We start from the raw sequence: 26163 nt of genomic DNA, 5'->3' as shown, positions 1-26163 counted from the left end.
GTTTCTTTCTCCTTCTCCTCTTCCTCCTTAGTCTTTTTCATATATATTTCGTGTGATCTTTCCGCATCCTCCTCCTCTTTTCCAGATGTCGTACTTGCTTGGAGACGTAACGCCGAGCGACGATCCGCTAGCGGAAGACGACGAGGACGACTGCCGCTGGAAGGTGTGCCCCGGGGCCTATGCGGCGCCCACGGAAGACCTGGCCTTCCTCACCCACTCGGGACGGCGCAGGGAGGCCAGGCTGCGGCGTAGTATGGAAGGGGAGGCAGCGGCGGCTGCGGCTGCGGCCTCCTCCTTTAGGAGAACTGAAAGTGATTTGGAGACAGCTATCTTGGCACCTGAGTCCATGTGTAGCAGGGGCGGCGACTTCGTGTGGGAGGAGGTGTGTGTGTGTGTGTGTGTGTGTGTGTGTGTGGTTGTGTAGGTGTGGGTGGGTTTGAGTGGGTGATTGGGTGTGAAGGTGTTGGTGGGTGTATGGTTCCGTGTGTAGGTATGGGTGGGTGCATGGGTGTGTGTATAAGTATGAATGGGTGGGTGGTTGGATGTGTAGGGTGTGTTTGTATAAATGACTCGCTTGCCGGATACAATAAAATATCTATGGTATCTTCACTGATGATTTCAGTTACATACGAGTAATTCGTGCGTGTATGTACGTGTGCGTGTGTTCAGTCTTGTAATGTGCACAAATGTCTGTGTGTTGGCAGATGGACTTGAGTGGACCGGCAGACGCCACGCTAACCCCTGGTACCACCACCCCCACCACCACCACTCCCACTGCAGGCTATCCCCTCTACCCACGCAAGCCCAGCCACCCCCTCCAGTCCCAACCCGCCTCCGGCCCAACCACCCCGACAGGCAGTAACCCCATGCTGTGTCCTAGCAGCGTGGCGGCGGCCCCCACGATCACTACCACCACGCCCACACCACCACGCTCCCCCAGAGGTGTGTATCCTCCCTCTCCCCGCACCATTCTCTCCAGCCGCGTACAGCAGAAGTGGATGACAGACCACGGAAAAGATTAATGAAAAATTTTTGTAGGAACAAAATCAGAACGACCACCATTGTAGCTAATACTTAGATGAAAGTAGTGTCAAATAGTCAGCAGCAACCTGAAACAACGACATTCCATAGCAACAAAAGAAAGAATTACAATTTTGCTGCGATAGAGCACATCATCTGAGTTGCGGATCACAGGTTCTTGTCTAATCTGTTTTTGAAAGACATTACTGTTACACTGTTGACGACACTGAATAGAGATGGATTCCAGATGTTAACGACCCGACTGAAAGTGCCTGACTTTGTTTAATTAACGGACATCTTTTTCCGCTTATCTGAAAAAAATATTGCGTCTTCTTTTGTTTAATCGCCTGACTATAAAGTAATCATATATATATATATATATATATATATATATATATATATATATATATATATATATATATATATATATATATATATATATATATATATATATATATATATATATATATATATATATATATATATATATATATATATATATATATGATTCTTTTTCTTGCTCTTCGTCTTATTCACTATTTTTTTCTGATGTAGGAATAAAAATGTAAGTTCTAACTTATAATTACGGCAGTAAAAGTAGGTCTGACAGCTAATTATGAGATACCTATAATTATAATTCTCTCTCTCTCTCTCTCTCTCTCTCTCTCTCTCTCTCTCTCTCTCTCTCTCTCTCTCTCTCTCTCTCTCTCTCTCTCTCTCTCAGAGGAGGAGAATGCGTCACGAGACATTGAGATGCGCCACACCGCCACACCGAGCTACACTCAGCCTGGCCACACTTCCCCAACCATCTACTCCCAGGCTGGCCATCCTCTCCTTGGCCACACCACCACACTGGCTAGCCACACCCACACTGACCCTTCCCACCACAGCATACAAAGCAGCTCTCTCCCTGGTCACAACAGCAAAACCACCACCACCTCTCCGAGCCACACCACCACTCCTGATCACTCCTTCTCAGGCCACATGGCACAGTGCGGCGGCTCGAACACCTCGCACACCCCGCACACCTCCCACCGCCCCAACAGGAGCGGCCTGACCCTCGACGGCATCATCAACCCAATGTACACAGTAAGTCTCATCACTCACGTTGTGTGATAGAATCAATCAATTAATTATTCATTCAACTCATAAATACCTGTTCACTACCGTTGCTCCACTCCGTAAGGTGTTCCTTGAGAATTAATCACGAAATCAAACTTATATAGTCAAAGTACACATACTATAGTTTTTTTTTTTTTTATGTGTGGAGCCCAGGCTAGCCAAGGGCCAGGAGAAAAAAAAAAATGAAAGGGGGAGGGAACGGAAGAACCTACAAAACTATCACTATTAAAAGTAGGACATGAGGAGACATTCAAATGTAAAAGCGAGTTTAGTTCCACGGATCTCTTGATTCTTCCCTCATGAAGCAGTGTAAGTTACATCGTGGGAAGAACAACAAAACGAGTAGATAGTTCCATAGTATTCCAGTGAAAGGATGGAAGAATAAAGATTGATCAGTTCTGGAATACGTCGTTTTGGGTGATATTTTCACAACTACCTATACACCAAATCTAAAATCGCAAAGTTATGAAACACAGCCATAACAATTGATACTAATTAGATTTTTTTTTTTGAAGTAAGAATTGGCAGTCTACCAGTCACTCCTGAACCATGATGAATTTTTGCTACTACTGAGAGAGGGACTGTGGCAGACAAGTCCATCACACCATCACGAGGCTCAGGAGTTGTGTGGCCAAGGGTGTGGTACCAGGCCAGGATGGGGATGGAGGATGGGAGTGAGGGACTTTTATGGGCGGCAACGCTAGGGGAATGACCTGGGGACGCTTAGTGGGACATGTGACCCCTGGAGAGGCTATAAGGTGTGTTGCACCAGGCTGTGTACACACACACACACACACACACACACACACACACACACACACACACACACACACACACACACACACGCACACACACACACACACACACACACACACACACACACTGTACACGTAGTAGTATAAGGGGTACACATAATCACCAGTTTTGTCACACTGTTAATAATCTCTCTCTCTCTCTCTCTCTCTCTCTCTCTCTCTCTCTCTCTCTCTCTCTCTCTCTCTCTCTCTCTCTCTCTCTCTCTCTCTCTCTCTCTCTCTCTCTCTCTCTCTCTCTCTCTCTCTCTCTCGACAGGATTGAATGACTGCCGGTGCCATGGTGATACTGAAAGAAATCCTGAAGCACACCTTGAAAGTTTTTTTTTTTTTCTCTCTCTCTCTCAAACGCTGGTAGCACTGGTGCGAGTGTCATTCACCCATGGGATCGTCTTCTAGTCTCGCGACACACATTACAAGTTGCACAGAACTGTGTATACTGTTTCTCGACGTGATCCTCTGCAAAGGCGTCATTCTGAAAGTCCTGTCTGTGCCACCATGGGTGACGATCGACTATCTAAACCTCCAAAAGCAGAAGGGAGCGACCGTTGAAGCCTCCAAATAGAAGAATCGCAGTAGAAATGTTCACCAGAACTATACGGATAAAAATCTAGACGGAGGTAGACAAAGGTTGGATCTAAGTACATGTACTTATACTTGGATTTAGGTACGTACATATATTTCATGCACTTGTACCTTGAGTTTGTAAATATTATCGTACTTGTACTTAGATCTTAATTACTTGAAAAATCAGCGATTACTCTCAAGTACGATCAAGAACTTTGTATTATTTTAAGGGAGGTGCCACCGATAATTCAGGAGGGAAAACGTTGTTATGTCTAAAAATATAGAATGAAAAAAAAAACTAAAAATAAGGTATGAATAAAACTATATTAGGAAGCTGGCATTTACTCTGTTCTCTCGCTCGGCTGGAAATTAATGGCATCATCACCCAGCGGCGAAAGTTAGCCAAGCTGTCCTTTCGCGGTTAAACAAAATCAAACGTTACGTCTTCACTTTTTTTCAGCCAAGGTAATACCATTATTTAAATTACTCTTAAGGCATTTCTTCTGTGTCACTATTCTGTAATGGAGCCGGTGGTGTGTTAAATAAAGTAAAATTTTCTACTACTTTTTTATTATGTCCTACTTTTACATCACAATGTAAACGAAAGTTGCTGAAATTTTCTGTTTTACTAAAGAAAGAATTTTATACTGTATAAACTTCCTACCTTCTTTTCACCATTTCTCTAGATAGCGTTAATGGTTGGCGTCATGTATACGAGTCTCCTCCAGTTGTTTCTGTCCTTTGCGTCATCCTCCGTGACTCCCATCCTTTGCAGTTCTACTCCTATTCCATCCCTCCACTTCACGCTTTGTCTTCCCCTCGATCTTCATTCCTCAGATGGTTTCCTCTACGATCTTTTAATCGGTTAATGTGGTCTTCTATTCTTACTAAGTGACCAAATCATCTTTTTTTTTTTTCTTATCACTTCCGTAATGCATTCTGCTCCACACCTCACTTCCTTCATTTCGCATATATACTCTTAAGTGACATTCATTATCATCTCAACATTTTTTATCTCTGTCTTTTCCAGTTTCCTTTCTTCTATTCTTTATTTTATTTTATTTTATTTATTTATTTATTTTATTTATTTATTTTATTTATTTATTATTATTATTATTATTTTTTTAGCGCCCATGTTTCTCTTCCATGTATCATTGTCGGTCTTACCGTTGATTTATATATATATATATATATATATATATATATATATATATATATATATATATATATATATATATATATATATATATATATATATATATATATATATATATATTTTCACCGTTAATCTCTTTGACATTCTCTTATCACAAACCACTCCAGAAACTTCTCTCCACTTTCTCCATCCCATCCTGATCCTATCCTTGACTTCTATCTCACATCCACCTCACTTTGATTTGAATGATTAAAAAAAAAAAAAAAAAAAAAAAAGGGAAGGCGCTACAACATCGTTGTTATATTACGCTGAAGAGGGAGCACTTGTTTCAAGTAGCCGATGGGCACTGAACCAGTGATAGGCGAACCATCAAAGAACTGAAAGTAAGTGGCACCGCCGACCACGCATAATACGCTGCCGTATACATCTATTGCTGTGCCGACAGTGTAAGGGTTAATAAAGCCCCGCCACCGAGATAAGGAGACTCTCCACGGCCGGGTCCTTGCTCAGTTAATGTCAATTCCAAGTATTTGTACTGAAGTACAAAAACATGTACTTGAACTACAAAAAAAAAAAAAGTTGTATTTGTACTTGTAGGCACTGTTCTGTACCTGCTTGAAAAGATCGTAAATATTTATTCCGACTGTTTATTTGAAGAAAAATCGCTTGACACGTTTTACATCTCTATTGTTTTTAGCTTTTAACTCATTTTATCTCTTTTTTTCCTCTAATGATACGGTTATCTTCTTCCTACCACATGTCCCTCTCTCACCGACCTGCGAGACCGTCAGCTGTGCGCGTGTGTGTGTGTGGGTGTACTATTTTCTCAGGTTATTGATGGTGAAATGTCAAGATCTTACTTCATTCGTTTTTTTTTTTCTTTTCTTTTCTTTTCCTTCCTCTTTTTTTTCTGAGGACAGTAAAGGGAAAATGTTGAAACTCGAGAAGTGTTTCTTGTGTGTCAAAACATAGGGTTATAAACTCCTTGGGGTGGAGCAGAGCCCTTAGGGAAAAGTGAACAAGCCGCCTAATCGCTGCTCACGTCAGATGCGATCGCATGAAGTCGATGATGTTTTGTTCCAAGTTTTGTAAACACGACTTAATGGCGCTTATTGCAGGTCGTCCGCACCATACCTGCTGGAACCAATGAAGTGGCACCGCGTTCTGTCGCCTATAGGCTGTTACCATTAGCGTTACCGTGCTTCCCTGTGGTCCTGGCATGTGGTGCAGTGCCATGTACTGAGCCATGTACAGCGGCGGTGTCATGGAGGAACGGAGGGACTATGTAACTCTTTCCCTGCCGGCGGTGCTGCTGCCACCTCCTGCTGCTGCTGCTCCTTCCCGCTCCTGGAGGAGGGTGAGTGGACTAGTGTATCAGGTGTAAGAAGGGTATAGTAGCAATTATCACTAGTTTTATCTTGATAGTATTTTGCATGTAAGATATGTTGGTGCCGGAGGAGGGCAAGACTGAGGTCAGTCCAGCTAGTCAGCATAGTGCCGGATTGTGGTGATGTTTTGTGGTGGATCAGCGCTCAAGGATGTAGTGATGGAATGTTGAAATGCTTCACTAATATGCCACCACTAGCAGCGTCTGTACCATTCACAACTAAGAGTGAGCCTTGGCTCCACTTCACTATACCTATACCTTCACTACCCTGCCTCGTTCCCTCCCCTCCTGCCCCCGCTTCCTCGTCCCCAATCCACCAACTTTTATTCTTATCACTTTAGTTGTAGTGCAATTTGACACAATACATCCATAGCACTTATCAGCACACTAAAGTTGTAGATCACATCATGTGGAGCATTTCTAGTGGTCACACCATGTGACACAAATAACTCACAAACGAATTCTCATAATTTATTTTGATTTCCTAGTCTCGTCCTTCCTCTTGACCCTGCATTGGTCTAATCAGTACTGTGTGTGTGTTGGTATGTGGGGTACTGTGACAGCATTACATCATCACAGTAACTACTTCTGTGACAGGTATTTTATTCACCATTATATTGTTGATTGATATTTTTGTTGCATTGATAGCAAATTAATTGTCATCTCACCTGGTTCTATCATCTGGTGGGCTTGCCAGTACCCGGGATTAACAATCCAGGTGCCCAGCAGAAGCTGCACTCTGCTGATGACCTCTTGTGGTATCTAATGTTGGGTTACAGAACATGTCCTCGGGAGCAATAACACAATGACCGTGAAATATTTGCCAGTACTTTACCATGTCATGGTGCAGCATTTGACCGTGAACTGAGTATAAATCCAAAACTTTCAGTCTTTGGAAGTAATCCAGGTGTTCCATGTCTTGAATGTTCTTTATCCATCATTGCTGAACAGACTCCAACAACCTTAAATCTGTATTATATCTCAAATTCCATAGAGATGAGCAGTATTCTAGTAGGGGCCATAAGTGTGCTATATAAATAGGAATGAGAAAAGATGCCTCTTGATTAATAGTAGATTTAAATAAGTTTTGAGCTATGCCACCTGCTTTCTGAATGATATTAGCTAGATGCTGATGTAGAGATGAGTGTATAGTTACTCCAAGGGTAGTTGCTGCATTCTTAGCTGGAATTGGGGTGTCATTCATATAATTTAAGCCAAAGATTGGTAAAGTTGATCAATCCACATGTCATCTACTGAATTGTGATACTATGCATTTATTGGTATTCATGGACCAAGAGGATGCCACTTTATGAAGAAGAGTAATATCCGTTTGACATGTATGTTGCACAAGAGAATGTGGAGAGTTTGTCTTAACTGTGATATATAATTTAAGATCATTAGTAAAAATTTTAGTACTTGATTTGATATTATTAGTGAGAAAATTAATATATAAAAGAAAAAGCAATTGACCAAGAACAGAGTCTTGTAGCACCCCACTCACTACATCACAAGGGTGACTCAATTTATAATCCACTACCACATTTATCACTCTGTTGGTCAAAAATTCTCTGATCCAGCCCAGAAGGTTGCCCATGATACCCAGATTACCGAGTTTGTCTAATAAAATACTATAGCATACCATGTCAAAAGCCTTGGAAAAGTCAAAAAGAATTAGATCAAGATTGCCACCTTGATCTAGTGCATAGGAGATATCATTGTATGTTAATAAGAGTTGGTCTTCAGTAGATCTTTCTGGTTGAAAGCCAAACTGTTCATTACATATTAAGTCATTACTGGTGGTATAATCATAGATAATATTGCACAAAATACATTTAAGTGACTTTCCACAGACTGACGTCAAAGATACAGGTCTGTAATTTAAAGGGTTGTGCCTATTCCCTTTTATATAAATTTGAACAATCAAGGACCTCATCCATATGGAAGGCAGGGAGCAGGAGTTATAAGAATCTTTGAAAATAAGGGATAAAGAATATATAACTTCATCCATACATGATTTCAGTAAGCATGGGTGAATCTCATCTAGTCCCATTGAAGATGAGATATTAAGAATCCACAGAGATGTGAATATGTCCAGTATTCCCATCAAAAATTTGGTGCTGCTCAGGATGATCAGGAATTTCTTGAACATATACAGTGGAAAATGTTGCAGCAAAAATATTAGCTATGCTCTCAGCATCCTTAACAACACTTCCATTACCTGACCTAAGTGGACCCACTCTAGGTTTACCTACCTTCTTGTTGCGTGTATGTGAATGGGATATTTTTGTGTCATGTGAGAAACTATTAACTAAGGAAGCTTCATACTCCATCTGTTTCTTAGTGACAACATTTCTAAATGGATGATTAATATCTATATAGAGTCTCAATGCAGCAGTAGCCTCATTAGAGTTTTTTCCTAATCGAGAATGGCTTAACTTATATTGTGTCCATAATAACTCTTGTCTCCTCCTTAGTGACCATGGGGGTTAGGCATTCCATTTAGAGGATTTTGTATCATTCTTTTTTTCAATCCAAGAGATATATTTATCAATCAAAGGCAATAGGATATTATCAAAACGAGAGAACAAGTCATCCACTTTGAGGTGAAAGAATTCATAATCCCAATCACTTGTAGACAGATGACTACTAATCTTATTGTACTTACCCTTATGTCAAATTCTGTGTCTGGCTGATTCCCTAGAACCTGAAATTACCTGAGAGATGTAACAACACAAAACTGGCCTATGTCCACAGTTAGGGAAAGGGGGAGTACCAGAACCTCCCCTACTCTATCACCTTCACTAGTCAATATAAGATCTATTATGTTGCCCGATGCCAGAAGTGTTGGTTCAGTAACCGACTGTGTAAGTCCAAGAGTGGTAAAACAATCATAGAACTGATGATCCCTAAGTGTTAATCCGTGACCAGGCAACTCCCCTCCCTGATGAATTGATGGTAAAATTAAAATCGCATGACAAAATAACATCCTTACCCAAACAAAAATGATAGAGAAAATTAATAAATTGATCATCATCAATATAAGAATTAGAAGGTGGTCAGTATATTGTGACAATGTACATATTATGATGAGGGAGATGAGCTGCTACCTCATTAGGTAATTTTACACTTACCTCAGCATAATTGAGGTCTGATCTCAGGTACTTACAAACACCATGTTTAGGTACATTACCTAGAAGCAACCAAGATTCACTAATACCCAAGACTGAAATATTATAATCCTGTACAAAAGAATACACATAATTAGTTTTATTAACAATTGAATTAACATTAATGTGAGCAGTATACAAAGAAGAAAAACCACCAGTATCGTCACTGCTGGGACACTCCTGTGGCTGATGTTACCTTGGTATTCTTGGAATTAGTTGGTGCCCTCTCTCCCTTGTTAGCCTCCTGCTGTGCACATAAATCCAGCCATTGCCTGTATGTGAGGTCTCTGTGTAGTAAGACTAACATGAACTTGCTTGACTGCTTCAGTTTGGAGGATGAAGCCAAAAGGGATTTCCTGTCACTATCATCAGTTATCTTGCCCCTATAAATACCTTTCTCCCTACTGATGCAGACAGGTTCATTTAGACTTACCTCTTTGTTGATCAAATATTTGGAAGCTTCTTTGAAAACTGTGCAAACAGTATCAACATCAGAATTAGGAAGTCTAAGAATAATGACTGAATTTCGTCTAATCTCACACTCCCTTACTTCATGAAGCTGTTCACATATCCTTATGTCCACTTGGTCATGAGTAGCAGCAAAACCAGCTGGCTGTACCTGAGACTGAACTAGGGCAAATTGGTCATAAGAGTCCTAACTGTAGTACAAAGTGAAGTTACCATTTCATGTAATTACTTTTATAGCTGCCATTTGGTCAGAGGAATGCTTGGAATTAGTGGGGGAAGGATAGTTGATCCTGCATGACAGACAAGTGAAAAGTATCCCTTTCCCTTCAAGGTCAACAATGTCTTTAATCACCTTGTCCAGTAGTCCCACACACATGGTGGATGGGTGAAACTACCTGTCACACTGATCACAATCTACAGCATCATCACCAACATTCAAATTGCATGTGCCACAGGGGATTTGAGCACACACTGCACCATTCCCAACTTTTGTCTTAGACACATTACTGGAATTAGGCAGACAAGCACAATCAGCTGTTGCAGCAGACGAGGATGAGAGCTCCCAAAACAGAAGACCTAAGGGTGCCCCTTCCATGCACTGCAGGCTTACCTTTTGTCATCCCTAGGCCATGGTACTAACCACCAGGTGATATCAAGCATAGCAGAGTACAGGGAGTAATCCCCTGGTAATGTAAGCAAGGGTCCCAGGGAAGGGAAGGCACAGAGCAGTACGCATCCACCCTTCACCACAGTCATGTGACGTATATCATATTAATATGTAATCAAATAAGGCTTTATGTGTGACACATTTGTACTGCACCTAGTGCCAATTTTCCCCCAATCTTGACACGTCTCACTTTTTCACCCTTTCCCTTCTTATAATTTTTTTTGCATTTTTACCTCATGTACTGTAATATCAACAAATGCAAAGTACTTATTGTAGGTAAAGGAAACCTACACAGTAGGTACACAATAAACAACAAAACTGGTAGGTTCAGGGTATGAAAAAGATTTAGGAGTTATAGTTAGCTCTGAACTCCGTCTAGGAAAGCAATGCATAGAGGCCAGAAACAGGGCAAATAGGGTATTAGGATTCATTTTTAGGAGTGTTAAAAGTAGAAGGCCCAAAGTAACATTAAATTTATATTTGGTGCTGGTCAGATCTCATCTAGACTATGCTGTGCAATTCTGGTCCCCACATTACAGGAAGGATATAGGTTTATTAGAATCAGTACAAAGGAGAATGACTAAAAGGATACAGGGGATGAGAAGTATTCCTTATGAGGCGAGATTGAAACTATTAAATTTACATTCTTTAGAGAGATTTATGTTAAGAGAGGACCTGATAGAAGTCTTTAAGTGGTGTAAGGGTTATAACAAGGGGGAGGTAGCAAAATTCTTAGGATCAGCAACCAGGACAGAACAAGAAATAATGGGTTCAAGCTTGAAAAATTTAGGTTTAAGAAAGAGATTGGAAGAAATTGGTTCTCAAATAGAGTGGTAGATGAATGGAACGGACTCAGTAATCAAGTTGTTAGTGCTAAGACATTAGGGAGCTTTAAGAGAAGATTAGATGGATTTATGGATAGGGATGATAGGTGGAAATAGGTAAGTATATTTCATACAGGGACTGCCACGTGTAAGCCTGGTGGCTTCTCACAGCTTCCCTTATTTCTTATGTTCTTAAATGGCCTGTGTAGTTTGGAATTAATTCATGTGTAATCCTCCATGAGGATATGAAAGACAGCAGGGGAGCTGCCACATCGGTTCTACCTTTATCATGGCGTCAGACAGTTGCGCATATTGCAATTTCTGTCTACTCAGCTTTTTCCTGCGCTACAGTGGGAAACCCAGGAATCTGTACATCTTAATTTGGTGAGCACTTCCAAATCATTCTTGCTAGTGTGGTGTGCTGGTGTAATATTAGGTTAGGTTACATCCATAATTGAGGTCCAGGGACGGGAGCAAAGCCTCCCTGGCTAGTTTAGGTTGGGTTAGGTAATGTTAGGTTTGGTTAGGGTAGGTAATGTTAGGCTAAGTTAGGTTAGGTTAGGTTAGAGGAGCCCCCCTTGGGGGGGTTAGGTTAGGATAGCCTAGAAATTTCGCATTTTCTAAATATGCTGTTTCTCATCCTTAGACTTTTCAGAACTATCAAAAATGCCTCATTTTGGTTTTCCCACCCAAAAATTCCACTTCCCAAGCTTGTTGGGGATAGAGCAAGAGAAAAACAAGATAGGGTGTGTTGTGTTAAAGTGCAATTTTACCATCAATTCTGTTGGTGACTCTCACAAGGGTTTTGTTTTGACGTAATCCTTTAGGTGAGCAACTTCTAATATAAACATTATATGAATGTATTATCCTTAGGTGTCTGGGGCTGTATTCTTCATAAGGTTTTGACATATCTCATAGCTAGGGCAGATGCACTTAGAACATCTATTGTAAGTTGTGTGTCATAAGTTGTGAATTTAGAGAAACTGTTTATCATAACTGTCTGCCATATGTAGCACTTATTTAATTTCAGATACTAAAAGATGAAGCAAAAACTGTGGTTTATTACTAATTTATAGGGGATGAGTTATGTGACAAGGAGTTATTGTTAATTTTTACTCCTTTTCCTGATACATAAATGTTATGATCACCTTCATTACAAGGATGAGTACATATCTCCTTTTTGTGTCATTCTGTAAGTCTTCCGTCACAGGATCAGTGACAAAGTGAATACTTGCACAGTTTAAACAGTATCTTCTGATGAGTTTCATGTCATTAAGTTCATTCAATACGCCCTTGCTGGATAACTAATTCCTGAGCTGGAGATGTTGTGGGATAGCCATCTTGACAGTAGAAGCAACTGTCATAAGTCATGGTAAGACAAGATGGACTCAATCTAGGCATCCCATTTGGATTTATGACAGTTATGTGCAGTTTATGGTAACTTTTTCTTAGTTATGATAAGAGTGCACGATTTTGTCCTCACTATGACAAATTTCATAATTAAGATTTGCTAGGACTACTTTGTGAATATGGCTACTGGATAATTCGAGTGGAGGGTGACACTTTTTGGAGCACTTTACCACTGTAGCAGGTTCTTAACATGTTTGTTCCTAGTAAAGTGAATGCTGAAGTTACTTGTATAAAAGTGAAAACAAGGTAAACTGTAATTACAGAAAGGAATGGGTGTGTTTTGTTAATATTCATTATTAAATAGAACCATGCCAGTTTCAGTGTTGTACTGGTTTCCTTTATAAAATTATGAATTATGACTCAGGGTTTACTTCTTCCCACCTCTTAGCCTTGTGTTTTTTTTTTTTTTTTGTGTGTGTGTGTGTGTGTGTGTGTGTGTGTGTGTGTGTGTGTGTGTGTGTGTGTGTGCATACTACCTAGTTGTACTTTATGGGAAAATAGCTATGCTTGTGCTGTCTCATCTCCATACCAACTTAGCCTTGAATCCATGTGTACTTTTTGCATTTACTATTTCCTTATCCATATGGTTCTATATGTCTATACTTCTATATGGTGTGTGTGTGTGTGTGTGTGTGTTTTCTGTTGGTTCAGTGTTCCTCCTTATCTTTATATCACTAGTCTCAGATGCATCCTTTTTTCCCCAGCGATGGAAGCAACTTCCACGCCTGCAGAGGGTGGTGGTGGTGATGGTTGCTGTAGGATTATTGGTTGGAGTGGCACTACTAGTGACTACTTACCTGTCAGGTCCCTCACATTCATCCTCCCTCTCCCACACACCACAGCCTTCACATTTGTCCTACAAGTTGGTAAGTGTCTATCAGGCTTAAGACCACAGGGCATGTTCTGTCTTACTGGTTTATTTATTTATTCATTTTTTTCTGGAACAACAGTAATTCCTTATCAACTGCAGCAGTTATATTTGTAAAAACACTATGGCTATTCAATCTTCTGTTGGCGAATTTGATTTCATTGGAGGAAAATAGTGTTTGGATAACTTTGCTTACTGCTGGTACCTCATGTGACCTCAAGCATGCACCAGGCAGTGTACAAAATTTACCATTATGATTTGTAATATTTGCTAAATTAATCATGAAGTTAAGTAAAGTTAAGGTAATTTTTTCACGTCTTCCAATCTGAGTGCCACTATGCTTCATGTGACCACCCTCCCACCACACACTAGGCAGCCTGTGAAACCTTCCCATCATCATTAACTGTCTAACATGAATAAGTAATAATTGAAAATATATAAATTCAGTGCTAATTGGACTTTAATTTGATCTAATTTAACTTTCAATGAAGGTGTGGTCAGCTGCTGCAGCACCGGTGCCGTCATCTTGTGTGTGTGACTGTCACTATACATGCAGCCAACGGTTACTCCATTTTTTACATTATTTCATTTTTGGGTGTAGTTATCTTTATTGCATCAGTAGGCTGCACTGCACATTTAATATTTTGCTGCTCTATCCATGAGGGATTCCTGATGTGAATGAATATGGTTCAAGAAAGTCACAAATATCAATGATGCATTATACTTTATTAACATTTTGTGACATCAGGTGGTCTGTGTTATATTTATTTTCTTCTTTTGCACTTGAAGAGTATATCTGGCTGATATGTAAAATTATTATTATTCAAATGTAAGGAAATTGGATATCAAATATTAAGATTTGTTTGCTAGAAGTGCAGTGTTATATAATTATATATGCATTATATCTAGTATGAATTAACAGATATGAAACTTGTGGATAAACTGACTTCGCTTAGAGCAAATTCCCTTCCACTTGTAGGCATATAAATTCTTAATGCTAATGAAAGGACTGTTGTGAGAACTGACCAATAAAGGAAGGTTGACACATTGATGGGTGAAAGTAACAAAAGTGAGTATAAGATTTGGTATGACAAGTAAAGTTGAAGGAATGAAGTAGTTGTAGTTAGTGCATCCACTAGAAATGAGAGAAGAATAGTGAGATCAAACAAGTCAGGAAGAATTTAAAAATCTATTGATATTTGTAATCCTTTGATTTAGGAAGTCATCTGCAGCACTCTGAGATTGTTTGGTTACACGAAAAGAATGACAGAAAATGAGATTATAGTACCTATGTACAGTTATGATAAATATGATGGGTGCAAAAGGATGACCTCCATTGAAGTGGAAAAATAGAATCCTAGTTATAAGAGGAAGTGAAAGAAGAGAATGAGAAGATTAGAGCATGCAAGTAGGAAATGCAAGGAGAAGAATATATGGAAACTCTTCTGTCATCACCATTCCTTCGTCAGTGTTCTTAGGAGAAAGCATCACATAGATAGGGATAGATACTATAATTTATCTTAATGTTAGTGATAAAATCAAGATATATTAAAGATATATTGTTGGCCCATTATATTTTCTTGTTTTTGTTCCTTTGATATACTCAACTACTAAAACTTGATTTTTTTTTTTTTTTTTTTTTTCCTCCCAGGAAAATAATCTCACCCCACCTCCAGTAATGGTACATCTCCCTGAATCTCATCAAGACAAGTAAGTGTGTGTGTGTACACATGTGTAGGTACATGTGTGGGTTTATGTAGTTGTGTTTACCCAATTGTGCCCATGGTCTGAGCTACACTTGTGTCTCTGGCTCTTTATATTTATTTACCTAGTTTTCTTTTATCTGATGTACTTCCTTTACTCATATCACTGAGTGCTTCCCATATGCCTTCTGTGTTACATGAAATCTGTAGTGATATGTCATTGTAACATGTCTACTTTCTCCATCACACACATTGTTGCAAACAACACTGTGTGAGGGGAGTAGGGTTGCCATACGTCCGGATTTTCCTGGACATATCCGGAAATCAGATAACGAAATCTGCGTCCGGGGGGATTTTTGAAAATCCCTCAAATGTCCGGAATTTCACCTTCCATCATTACTAACTGTTAAAAAATCACATTTATTAAATTTCCTTGGGTTGAAATGATGGGAGAGAGAGAGAGAAAGAGAGGGGTTCATCGAGTGGCAGCTGCTTTGGTTTGGTTTCGGTCAAGACTCTGACGTGTATGGGTCCTGTATGAAGTCGGTGCTTGCAGCCTTCCCAATGCGACCTCACTTGACGTCGTGCTCGTGCCCCAGTCTTTCACCAGCTCTGGATTACTGTTTGCGTATCATATCAAGACCATAATCAGGTGTTAGTGAAGGTGTCCGGAATTTTGATAGTTCATGTATTGCAACCCTAGAGGGGAGTGCAGCACCAACCTTAATTCTTCATTCAGTTCCTTGAGTGAATACATTTATACACATTATTTTTCTTCAGTCATGTTGATAATAGGACCTAAATTTAATAGTATCTTTTGTATTGAAATCATTGATCATATGAGAAGCTGACTTTGCTAACATAAGTAACCACATATTTTCTTCTTTGAGGGCACATGGAATTTTCTTAGAAATTTTGTTGGGAAAAATGTTTATTAAAGCTGTCTAGCATAATAAGAATATAAACATGACAGAGCATTGGTAGAATTTTCAGTACTTGATTAGATTTATTAGTTTTAATGCAAATTACACAATAGAAATAAGGACATTTAATTTCCTGTAAATTTTTTTTTGTGTGGTTCTAATATTTGGCAGCCTAGAGCTATAATTGGATATAAACAGAAGCATAATACTATTTGTAACACTGCATCATGACATTTGGTGTTGACCTGCAGGGTGGAGACAGTACCAGAGGAGCAGGCCCTGAAGGATGATCCAGGACATGATGGCCGGGACCAGATAGTGCCACCACCAGGATTGCCTCAAAAAAGTACGTAAGAAATGAGGAAATGATGGCTGTAGAAATATTTGTAACATGAGTAAAGGATCCATTAAGGTATTGTCTCTATTGTATGTAATTAAATCAAAAGACTAAGTGTAATGTTGGGAAACAGAAAAGGTGTTGTGTCATCTGAGAATTAGGTAACATAATTTAACAGTTCAAGGTAGTGTTTTAATACAGATATTTTGTTGTAGCAAAATTAAAATGCAAGTACTAGAATAGAATGCACATTGAAAAAATGCAAATGTTTCATTATATTACAAAGATGACAACCCCCCAAAAAAAAAGTACTTAGTTTTTCATTTTACAAGAGAATAGAAGAAACATTATGTTTATATCCAAAGAGCATTATGATATAGATTGCTGAGAAGTTTAGGTGCTAAGAATGAAGGGAAATTGATCAGGTACTTGCAATACAAACACACTAGGATATCATTGTTGCATAAATACATAATAAAATTTGAGACTTTATTGTTGAATGCATGGTCTACTCAGTGATTGAAGCTAAAGACAGCCACAAGTAAAGAAATGAGTGTCAGATGAAAAAAAAATTCTAACAATAAGGGATGAATCAAATTTCACTTATTGCACTGCATGCATTCCATATGCAAAGAAATACCTTTACATAGATGTGTAAGGCAGCAGTAGCAGATTTTGCATTGCCACATTCAAGTTAAGCATTTTGTTAGAATTCAATAATAGTTTTAAAGTAAGCTTGCTTACTTTTTTAAATGTTAAAGTGTATATTTTGAACATAAGTATTGTATAACTGTGTGTATACATTGTATATATATAATTATATGATTAGCAGGAGGTTTTTCATTCCAAATGCAAAATTACAGTGTCACTCTTTCACAGTATTACACTGGACCCAACAAAGTTGATTATTTTCATCCCAATATGAAAACCTGGGACTTTTACCAGTGAAGTATGATAACATGCTAGTAATTACAAATGAAGATCCTTTCCTTATTGCATTCAATGTCATTTGTTATCATGGTGTGAGGATTTGTGATATTGCTTTGACTTCATTTAGGTGGTTAAGATTCAGTATAATGACCTCACAAATTTTCATTTACTATAAATTTAATTCAATCTTGACACCTTTCATCTCACAGTTGCACAGCTTTAACAGCATAAAAAACTTTCAAGTCCCATCTACTTGTAACAGCATAAACATAACTATAAGTGCTTTCCTCTTGGAGGAAAAAAGACAATTCTATTTAAGTGGAAGTTAGTAGATGGAAAGAGATCACACAGTTAAATATGGAAATGTGCCACACAAACAGTTAATTGTAGTTCAAAAGTTAGAACTATTAATGGCACATCATGAAACTGATCACAATAATCACCATCCTGATCCTTTTATGGCCTTATCCAGGATCAGCAAGGCAGGAGGCAGTAGTTGCAGCCATGAAACATGCCTGGAAAGGATATAAGACCTATGCATGGGGCCATGACCATTTGAGGCCTGTCTCACGAACTCGTAGTGATTGGCTCCGTCTTGGTCTCACCCTTGTGGATGCCCTTGACACTCTTTGGATCATGGACTTACGAGAAGGTGAATGCCTTGGCTATTTTAGGGAATGAGAACTTAAACTATCTTTACAGTATAGTTATGTCACACAGTAGTGATAAGCAAAATATAAGAAATAGAGAATATGTATGCAAGATCTGCAGCACACAAAACCTGACCATAAAACCTGAAGTTCTGAGTAAAAAAAAAATGCTTCTGATGAGTCATCAAATACAGTAATTCACAGTTTACCAGTATTAACAGGGGACATTGATTTTAAGGTTTGTGATTGTTAGTTACTGAAGTCCAGCACATCCCTAAGCCAAATGTGTGATTTTAGGCTGATCAAGATCATATTGTATATCCAGCCAATTTTATCTCTTGCTGATCTGGAAAATTCATTTGTCTTCCCACTTCATTCTATTGTTTCATGTTGAATGTTCCCATTCAAATCATATCCTTTCACAATTATTGATTTTATAGGAAGATTGATCTCATTAACTTTTTTTTATAGAATTTGATGTAAATATTTCCACTGGATATTAATTGAAAAGAATGAAATCTCCTTAGCATGTTGGATGTCATTTTAAATCCAGTCCTAATCTATATTATGTATGTACTACAGAGTTCAGTGAGGCAAGAGAGTGGGTAGCAACACAACTCAACTTCAATCTCAACCAGGATGTGAATCTCTTTGAGACAACCATCAGGGTTTTAGGTGGCCTTCTCTCCACCTATCACCTCACAAAGGAGCAACTTTTCCTCGACAAGGCTGTGAGTGTCCTAATCATCTCAATTTCCCTCCAGCCTTGACATGTCTCACTTTTTCACCTTTTCCCTTCTTATAATTTTTTTTTACCATTTTTACCCTTGCCTTACTTGGTGTAGCTCATGTACTGTCTCGATATTTACTGCATCCATTGTTATTATACAAGTGTTCCTTTCTCTTTTAGTGAATCACACACACACACACACACACACACATGGGAGAAAATATATTCAAAATATCCTCCATCATTTATTAATGAAATTTTTTATAGTTCTTACATATATGCCTAAAAGAAGTGATAAAACTTTTCATGAGTCACACAAGCCCATGGACACTTCAAAATAACCCTACAATGATGTTAAGCCTCTAAGATTCTTAGTCTGTGTTTTGAAGTCCTCTGAACTTTCATTAGGACTATTTTCAAAGATTGCAGAAATTTTTTGTCAGATTCTTATTGGTGTTTCTTTCCATTGGTGTTACAGAATCTTTGAATGTTTGAGAGTATGGTCCCTGCTTCCTAGTTTTTGCAGTCAAATGAAGGCCCATTAAAAATCTTTCTTACAGGTTGACCTTGGAGAGAGGCTGGTGTCAGGATTCAACAGTGGCTCTGGGGTTCCCTTTGCTGATGTAAATTTGTACTCACGTCGTGCCTCCAAGCCAAAGTGGGGACCAGACTCCTCAACATCTGAGGTCACCACCATACAGCTGGAGTTCCGAGACCTCTCTCGAGTCACTGGCAATCCTATCTTTGAGGTAAGCAAGGTTATAATCTAAACAACAGATCAAAACTTAAATTCATACAGGTATATCTACAACCACAGACCTATGATTAGAGGATGTCACACAGTTTTATAAAGATATAGAAGCTGGAAAAGTAAAAGGTCCAGTGCTCTCATACCACGACAGTTGGTGACTTTAATGCAGTGGTTGGGAAAAATGGATGTAGGAATAGTAGCATTGAGAAGCTGTGGAACAGATGTACATGATGACAGTGGTGGCTTATAGAGTTTGCTGAGAGCAAGAATTGAATAAGAAAACATACTGCCTTTCATGTTCCTCTTGGTAATATTGAGTATCAATATATTCATCAGAAATGACAGCACTAATTGTAAATGAAGATTAAACCTGAGTAATGTGTGCCCAGCATCTCAAATTAACACTATCATTACTCTTACTCACAATTGTGAGATATAACCTCAAAACCTGCAACATTTAATGTTTGTATCAGATATATGCAGATTGAAAGGTCTTTCCCTGTCATTGTTAATCATATACTGCTGCATGGTAATGAACTCACCAAAATCATGTGAGACTGAGTTAACTACATATGGACAGATCCAGTGCTTGTGTGCCCTGTGATATTAAGAGTGTGGTTGTGACTCAGTGATTGTGTGTACTGCCAGGAGCTAGGATGAAAATTGCCAGTTGCTGCCAGAATAGTAGAATGTGGCAACATTTAATGATTTATTACATTTTACTTAACATAAAAATGTTGGGAGAAAAAGAGCAGAGAATAGCACATGCTTATTGTTGAAAGACATCTGCTATATTTCTTTCAAAGGTGGGAAAAAAAAAAGTGTACCTCACAGTACACAAACCACATTATGGGACCTGGTACTTACATATAATACATCATTCTGAATTCATACACATACAGACTTTAAAGGGTTGAAATGTAACAAAAGCAGTACATTTATATTTTGAAGTCTCGCGGTTTATATTTGGACATGGTGTTCACACCTTTTGTCAAAATAGGAATACTGGAATGGTGCATGATTGGCAGTGGGATTCATGTTACTAGGATAATCTTGTACCTGTAATTGAGTGTCTGTTTCCATAAGTCTCAACTAGTTACATTGGTAACTAAAAGGTTATGATAATGATGGCTTGCATAGCTCTCTCTCTCTCCACTACCTAATCTCTCTTTATTTGATTACTGCAGGAGAAGGCCAGCTTTGTGAGTGAGCACATTCACAAACTTCCCAAGGTAGAAGGTTTGGTCCCTATCTTCATCAATGCCCAGACTGGCCAGTGGCGATCCCACTCCACCATCACCCTTGGGGCACGAGGGGACTCCTACTATGAGTATCTCCTCAAACAGTGGATACAGACTGGGCGGACTGTGGATTAGTGAGTGGCTTTGTTCTTAGTTTATGGGGATATCAGCGTGGTATACAGGCAGAAGAGAGCAGTGAATGGCTCTGTTTGGTGTGTGGGCTGTAAAGAAGAGTGAGATTATATTTATTTCAATTATATTATGTTGCTATGTATTGCCATTGTAAAGTGAACCATCATTTATAGTATGCAACTTTTCTGTCTGTTGTTATTATTATAATATTTTTAACATTTACTTATTTACTTACTTATGTATTGATTTTTATTTATTGATTTATCTTTATTTATATATTTTTTTGGAGTGCTACATATACGAGTATAAACTCATGTAAAGGTCAAGTTGTTTAGGCCAATTTTTTTGGCAGAAAATTTGTGAATATACACAATCAACACCATAGTTTGGTTGAAATTTGTGCTTCTTGTGAATGACTAGGAGCAACTCTTGATTGATCATGCAGGCTTGGGCCTAACATACCATGGCCTCATAGTAAGATGATCTATTTTGTTTAATATTCTTATTTTTCCTTGTGCTATTTGATTATTTTATGAGTGTCTCCTACTTTTATGGTTATCCATCCTTATATATATATATATATATATATATATATATATATATATATATATATATATATATATATATATATATATATATATATATATATATATATATATATATATATATATATATATATATATATATATATATATATATATATATATATATATATATATATATATATATATATATATATATATATATATACATACATATAAAGATGGGGCTTTATTTCCATCCCTTTTTTCTGCAACCGTCTTGTAGTGTGGTCAGTCTTTTCATTCACTTGTTTTTCCTCCACAGCTTGCGAATGGATTACAATGAAAGTGTGTCAGGTATGGAGCACTTACTGGCAGCACGTACACAGCCTTCCCAGCTCCTCTTTTTTGGTGAACTTCATGGTAGCACCAAGAACTTTGTCAACAAGATGGATGAACTCACTTGCTACTTGCCAGGGACACTGGCCCTTGGTGTCCACTATGGAATGCCTCGACACCACCTGGACCTGGCACAGGACCTGATATACACCTGTGTTCAGACATGGCTCAGGCAGCCTACACACCTAGCTGCTGAGATAAGCTATTTCAACACCCAGGTGACTTACAGAGAGAGAGAGAGAGAGAGAGAGAGAGAGAGAGAGAGCACACTATAAATCACACACATGTAGCCTGCTGTTCTGTCCTGAGGTGAAGATGAAACAAGTAAAATGCTGAATCTATTGCTAACAGCTTTTAAAACAGTGTATAGATGGTATTCTGTGTTAAAATTGTAATTCAAAGCTTTTCCATTTGCTTATGGTACTTGTAAAGCTATAGGCTTTTATTTGTTAAAATCCTTTTCTATCAAGTTCCCTTATTATATATATTTTTATTATATCATATTTCCTTCTTATATTTCTATCCATTTAATTGTGCTACCACTTCCTTGTAACTTCCCTAAGGAAATGGTCATTACAAAAGAGTCTTTCTGTCATTGTGTGTTCTAATCTCATCCTTACCTTTTTGCATATTCCAGTTTTCTGTTCCATTTCAGTGATGAAGATTGTCTTTTTTGCACTCATTTTTCCTACTATACACATTATTTGTTAGTCACCAAATTTTCTGTTGTTCTCTCCCCATGGCAAAAGATACCTTAGGAAGTTGTGGTTGGCTCCTACAGCCACTCCACATTTCCTTTCTTTGTCTTTACTTGATGTACCAGTCTTGTTATTTATGCTTTTATTGTTTTCACTTTTTTTTGCACTTAATGTGTTTGGATCCTTGACTTCGTAAATATAATTATTGGTTCAGTACTTCATTCAGACCCTCATATTTTTTCCTTTATACTTAATTTGTTTTATATAATTTGTAGTTATGATTTTGTTTTCTCTACATTGGTTTGTTAGTGTTAATGATAGATTTACAGAAATGGTTACAGATGCTACATGCTACCTTTCTCATCTTATCTTTCTTTACTCCAGCCCAATAATGTGGATGAAGACTTCTATGTGAAGAACAATGATGCCCACTACCTGCTGAGGCCAGAGACCATAGAGTCATTGTGGTACCTGTATCACCTAACAGGCAATACCACCTATCAGGACTGGGGATGGCAAATGTTTCAGGTAGGTGCACTAACCAAAACTGGTGAGGGTGAATTATATGGAACTTACTATATTCTTTTATGTTTAATCAAAAATACATATGCAGGCCAATGAGAAATTTGTTTAGAGACCCATTTTTCTCTAGAAGATTTATATGTGTAGTTTCACAAATACTGATACATATACTTGGTGTATGCTGTCCTTGTTTGTTGTGAAGGGTTGAGATGGGTAGTTTAGTTAGTCACTAATTTAGTTGACATTTCATGAATGGAATTCCATGCACAAATGTGCATTATGAGAAAATTAATTCATAATAGATAAAAAATTTTTCATGTTTTTTCCTCAAACATATATATTTCCTTGCTCCATTGACAGGGTATTGAACAGTATTGCAAAGTGGACAATGGTTACACTTCTATTGGCAATGTTCGCAGCACTACTGACACCAAGCCAAAGGACAAAATGGAATCCTTTTTCCTTGGTGAGACCCTCAAGTACCTCTATTTGCTGTTCATGGAGGATCAGACTGCCTTCAGTGTGGATAAGTGGGTGTTCAACAGTGAGGCACACCCACTTCCCATCTACTCCCACTAGCCAGTTGTGCCCTCAGCAAGACTGCAGCAAAAAGATAGAAGTCAGGAGGAATGTCACTTGGGGGTGTCTTCATTTCTTCTGATGTTTGAGAACTGTGATATATTGCTGAGTAGGTCCAGTCAACTGCAAGCTTATTTTCATGGTTCACATTTTTTATCCTATCACTGAATTCAGGCATTTCTGGAGTGGCAGTTATTTCCATCATCATCATCATCATCATCATCATTATTATCATAATCATAGTCATTATTATCGTCCTTATCATCATCATCATCATCATCATCATCATCATCATCATCATCACCATAGTAATCTTCAAACAAAACAACAACACAACCTATTCCCATATTAACAAGGAGAGTGCTCTTCTAATTACATTCCTGGGTCCTTCGTTTAACTTGAGGGTTGACAATGCCTGAGGCTGTGCAGATCCTTATTCTCTTAGTTTTCATTTATAACTTTTCGTTGTTAATATATCATCCGTAGAAAAACATATTTCAGTAAATAAATCGAGAAGTGCTTGTGAATAAGTAAAAAACACTAGGGTCTTGTTATTGGGAGGGTTATGTTTTGTGAAATATCTTCATACATGAAATTTGTCTATTTGTAGAAGTTTATGTTCCCTGACAACACCCATTTTTTAGCTTCCTAACTATTAAGTTCTGACAGCTTTTCTATGATAGCATTAAGTTGCATTCAGACACAGTAGTAATTGCTATTTTTAGAACAAATCCTGACTCATCAAACCTCATCTGCAACACACTGCTTGGCTAGGGTTGGATGTGAGGTAGAATGACAGTTATGATACCATCTCACATGTGTCTCAGAACAGTAACCATTACTAAAGCAGCAACAGTGCTCTGTCTCCCAAGATCTCTTTGTGTAAGAAGAGACACACTGAACCAACTGAATTCAGAAATACGTAGCTGTTTGAATAAGGAAGGAATTTTCATTGTTGCTGATGATTAAGATGCTACATCATCTCATTACAAGAAATAGTTAATAGTTGAACGAGTTATGACCCAGATCAGTCACAGCACTTATTAATCTGGGAGTTTTTATAGATCATCTGAGGCTTTAGCCATTTATATATTTACCTTTTGAATGGAATATTTCAGTGATGTTACAAAACATATCTTCATGAGTTTATTCAGTGTATTCTCACTTGATATAGCAAAATTTTAGTCTTTATTTTTTCAGTAATTTCAGTTATTTTCTACTTTAGAAGTAATATTTTGTTATACAAACTGAACATGTTTTATTTGCAACACTAATTGGACACATTTCTGACCACCAAGATGCATTCTATGAATGACACACAAAGTTTCTCCCTTATTCAGACTTTTTCTAGAGAATCTTTGAATCTTAGTATTGCATCCCAATTCTTTACATGTATGAGACTAAGTGCCTGATGCAAACTGAGAGAGCTCTTAGGTAGGCATACAGAAATCTTGGAACTTCCTGGTAGAGATGATGCTATGGGTTAGGGGTGAGGTAGAATTACACTAGGAGTGGAGTGCTGAGATGGAGTTGGAGTAGGTTCTACAGATAGTGATCCATGCTGTGTCTGGTGTTTGCTTCTGTACAACTTGCATGAGAATTTTGGTTCATATAAAGAATTGACATCACAATTAGGGTAGTAGCATATGAGCAAATATGCATATCCTGAAGCTGTATCCTTGTAAGAAGACCCTGGTGTATAAATCGGCAGTGAGGAAGAAACACATTTGGTAAATGAAATTTATTAATTAGTCTTTGTGAAGTGATACATATAATATCGACAAACTTTCATTGCATATTATATATTAAAAATGAGTTTGTGTGATAAATATTTTTAATATTATTCTGTTAGGAAGAACAAATAATGCTATCCTGAAATTCTTAATAATGAATGTTTCTTAAAATCTAGAAAAAATCCTCCATCAGAATTGTTGGATTTAAAAGGATATTCCATCTTCCTCTTTCTGTTAAGATTTTGATTCCTGTTATACATCTTGAAATGGAGTAATATTGTCTCAGGTGTGAAGTTTTTCCCCTTTAAGATTTACAGCCATAATATTAATATCTCCCTTCCCCTTCCTGTCCCCTTCCCCTTCTCTTGGTGGTATTGATCTTTTTCCATTCCCATGGGTGTGTTAAAACTGTGGCGATGGGGATGGGAAAGGATAGAAAAAGTGTTGACTCAGTGGACAAGAAAGGACACCTTTGCCATCCCTTCATAAATTTTGGGAAACAATACAATTAATTATCAGTTTTTTATAGAAGGAAATGCAGTTTTAAGAGTGGAAATAAATAATTATGTAACATTTCAGACTTTGTTTAAATGGATATGTTTGTAATGTTTCCGGAGACACTGGTGCTCCCATGTGATTGTAAATATACCCCACAGAGGTGTGGCCTCCCAATGTTGGGCCTGGTATGAGGTGCCATAGAGAGAGAGAAAGAGAGAGAGAGAGAGAGAGAGAGAGAGAGAGAGAGAGAGAGAGAGAGAGAGAGAGAGAGAGAGAGAGAGATGGTATGCATTTCCTTAGATACTACACACACACACACACACACACACACACACACACACACACACA

The 26163-nt window shown here is 38.1% G+C and overlaps 2 protein-coding genes across 3 annotated transcripts in view; both read left to right on the top strand.

The window, feature by feature from the left end:
- The window catches only part of LOC135105052 (bestrophin-2-like), a 9685-nt gene extending 5604 nt beyond the window's left edge, over positions 1-4081 (top strand). The window contains exons 7-10 of one of the 2 annotated variants that reach the window (XM_064012974.1): positions 86-382; positions 705-942; positions 1745-2109; positions 3313-4081. In XM_064012974.1, coding sequence (XP_063869044.1) covers positions 86-382; positions 705-942; positions 1745-2109; positions 3313-3519 — 1107 coding nt within the window. In that variant the 3' untranslated portion in view covers positions 3520-4081. Of the gene's footprint in view, positions 1-85; positions 383-704; positions 943-1744; positions 2110-3213 lie in introns of both variants that reach the window. The other variant, XM_064012975.1, reaches the window with a different exon arrangement.
- A 1705-nt stretch (positions 4082-5786) lies between these two features.
- LOC135105051 (endoplasmic reticulum mannosyl-oligosaccharide 1,2-alpha-mannosidase-like) lies at positions 5787-25895 on the top strand. The gene is made up of 11 exons (XM_064012973.1): positions 5787-6034; positions 13305-13466; positions 15120-15178; positions 16346-16440; positions 17834-18013; positions 18594-18742; positions 19302-19490; positions 20680-20867; positions 21712-22003; positions 22868-23011; positions 23366-25895. Exons 1-11 carry the CDS (start codon positions 5924-5926, stop codon positions 23582-23584), a joined length of 1788 nt encoding a protein of 595 aa, XP_063869043.1. The 5' UTR covers positions 5787-5923; the 3' UTR covers positions 23585-25895.
- Positions 25896-26163: the final 268 nt, after the last annotated feature.

Source organism: Scylla paramamosain, chromosome 11 (genome assembly GCF_035594125.1).
Source record: "Scylla paramamosain isolate STU-SP2022 chromosome 11, ASM3559412v1, whole genome shotgun sequence".
Lineage (NCBI taxonomy): Eukaryota > Metazoa > Arthropoda > Malacostraca > Decapoda > Portunidae > Scylla > Scylla paramamosain.
The sequence above is the reverse complement of the archived record's forward strand: the minus strand, read 5'-3'. Positions and strand labels throughout refer to the sequence as shown.

Bases quoted from the DNA above. Each gene is read 5' to 3' on its own strand.
- LOC135105051 (XM_064012973.1), top strand. From the start codon at position 5,924: ATGTACAGCGGCGGTGTCATGGAGGAACGGAGGGACTATGTAACTCTT. The intron at 16,441-17,833 runs GTACGTAAGAAA...GGCCTTATCCAG, and splicing joins ACCAGGATTGCCTCAAAAAA to GATCAGCAAGGCAGGAGGCA. The intron at 18,743-19,301 runs GTGAGTGTCCTA...TCTTTCTTACAG, and splicing joins AACTTTTCCTCGACAAGGCT to GTTGACCTTGGAGAGAGGCT.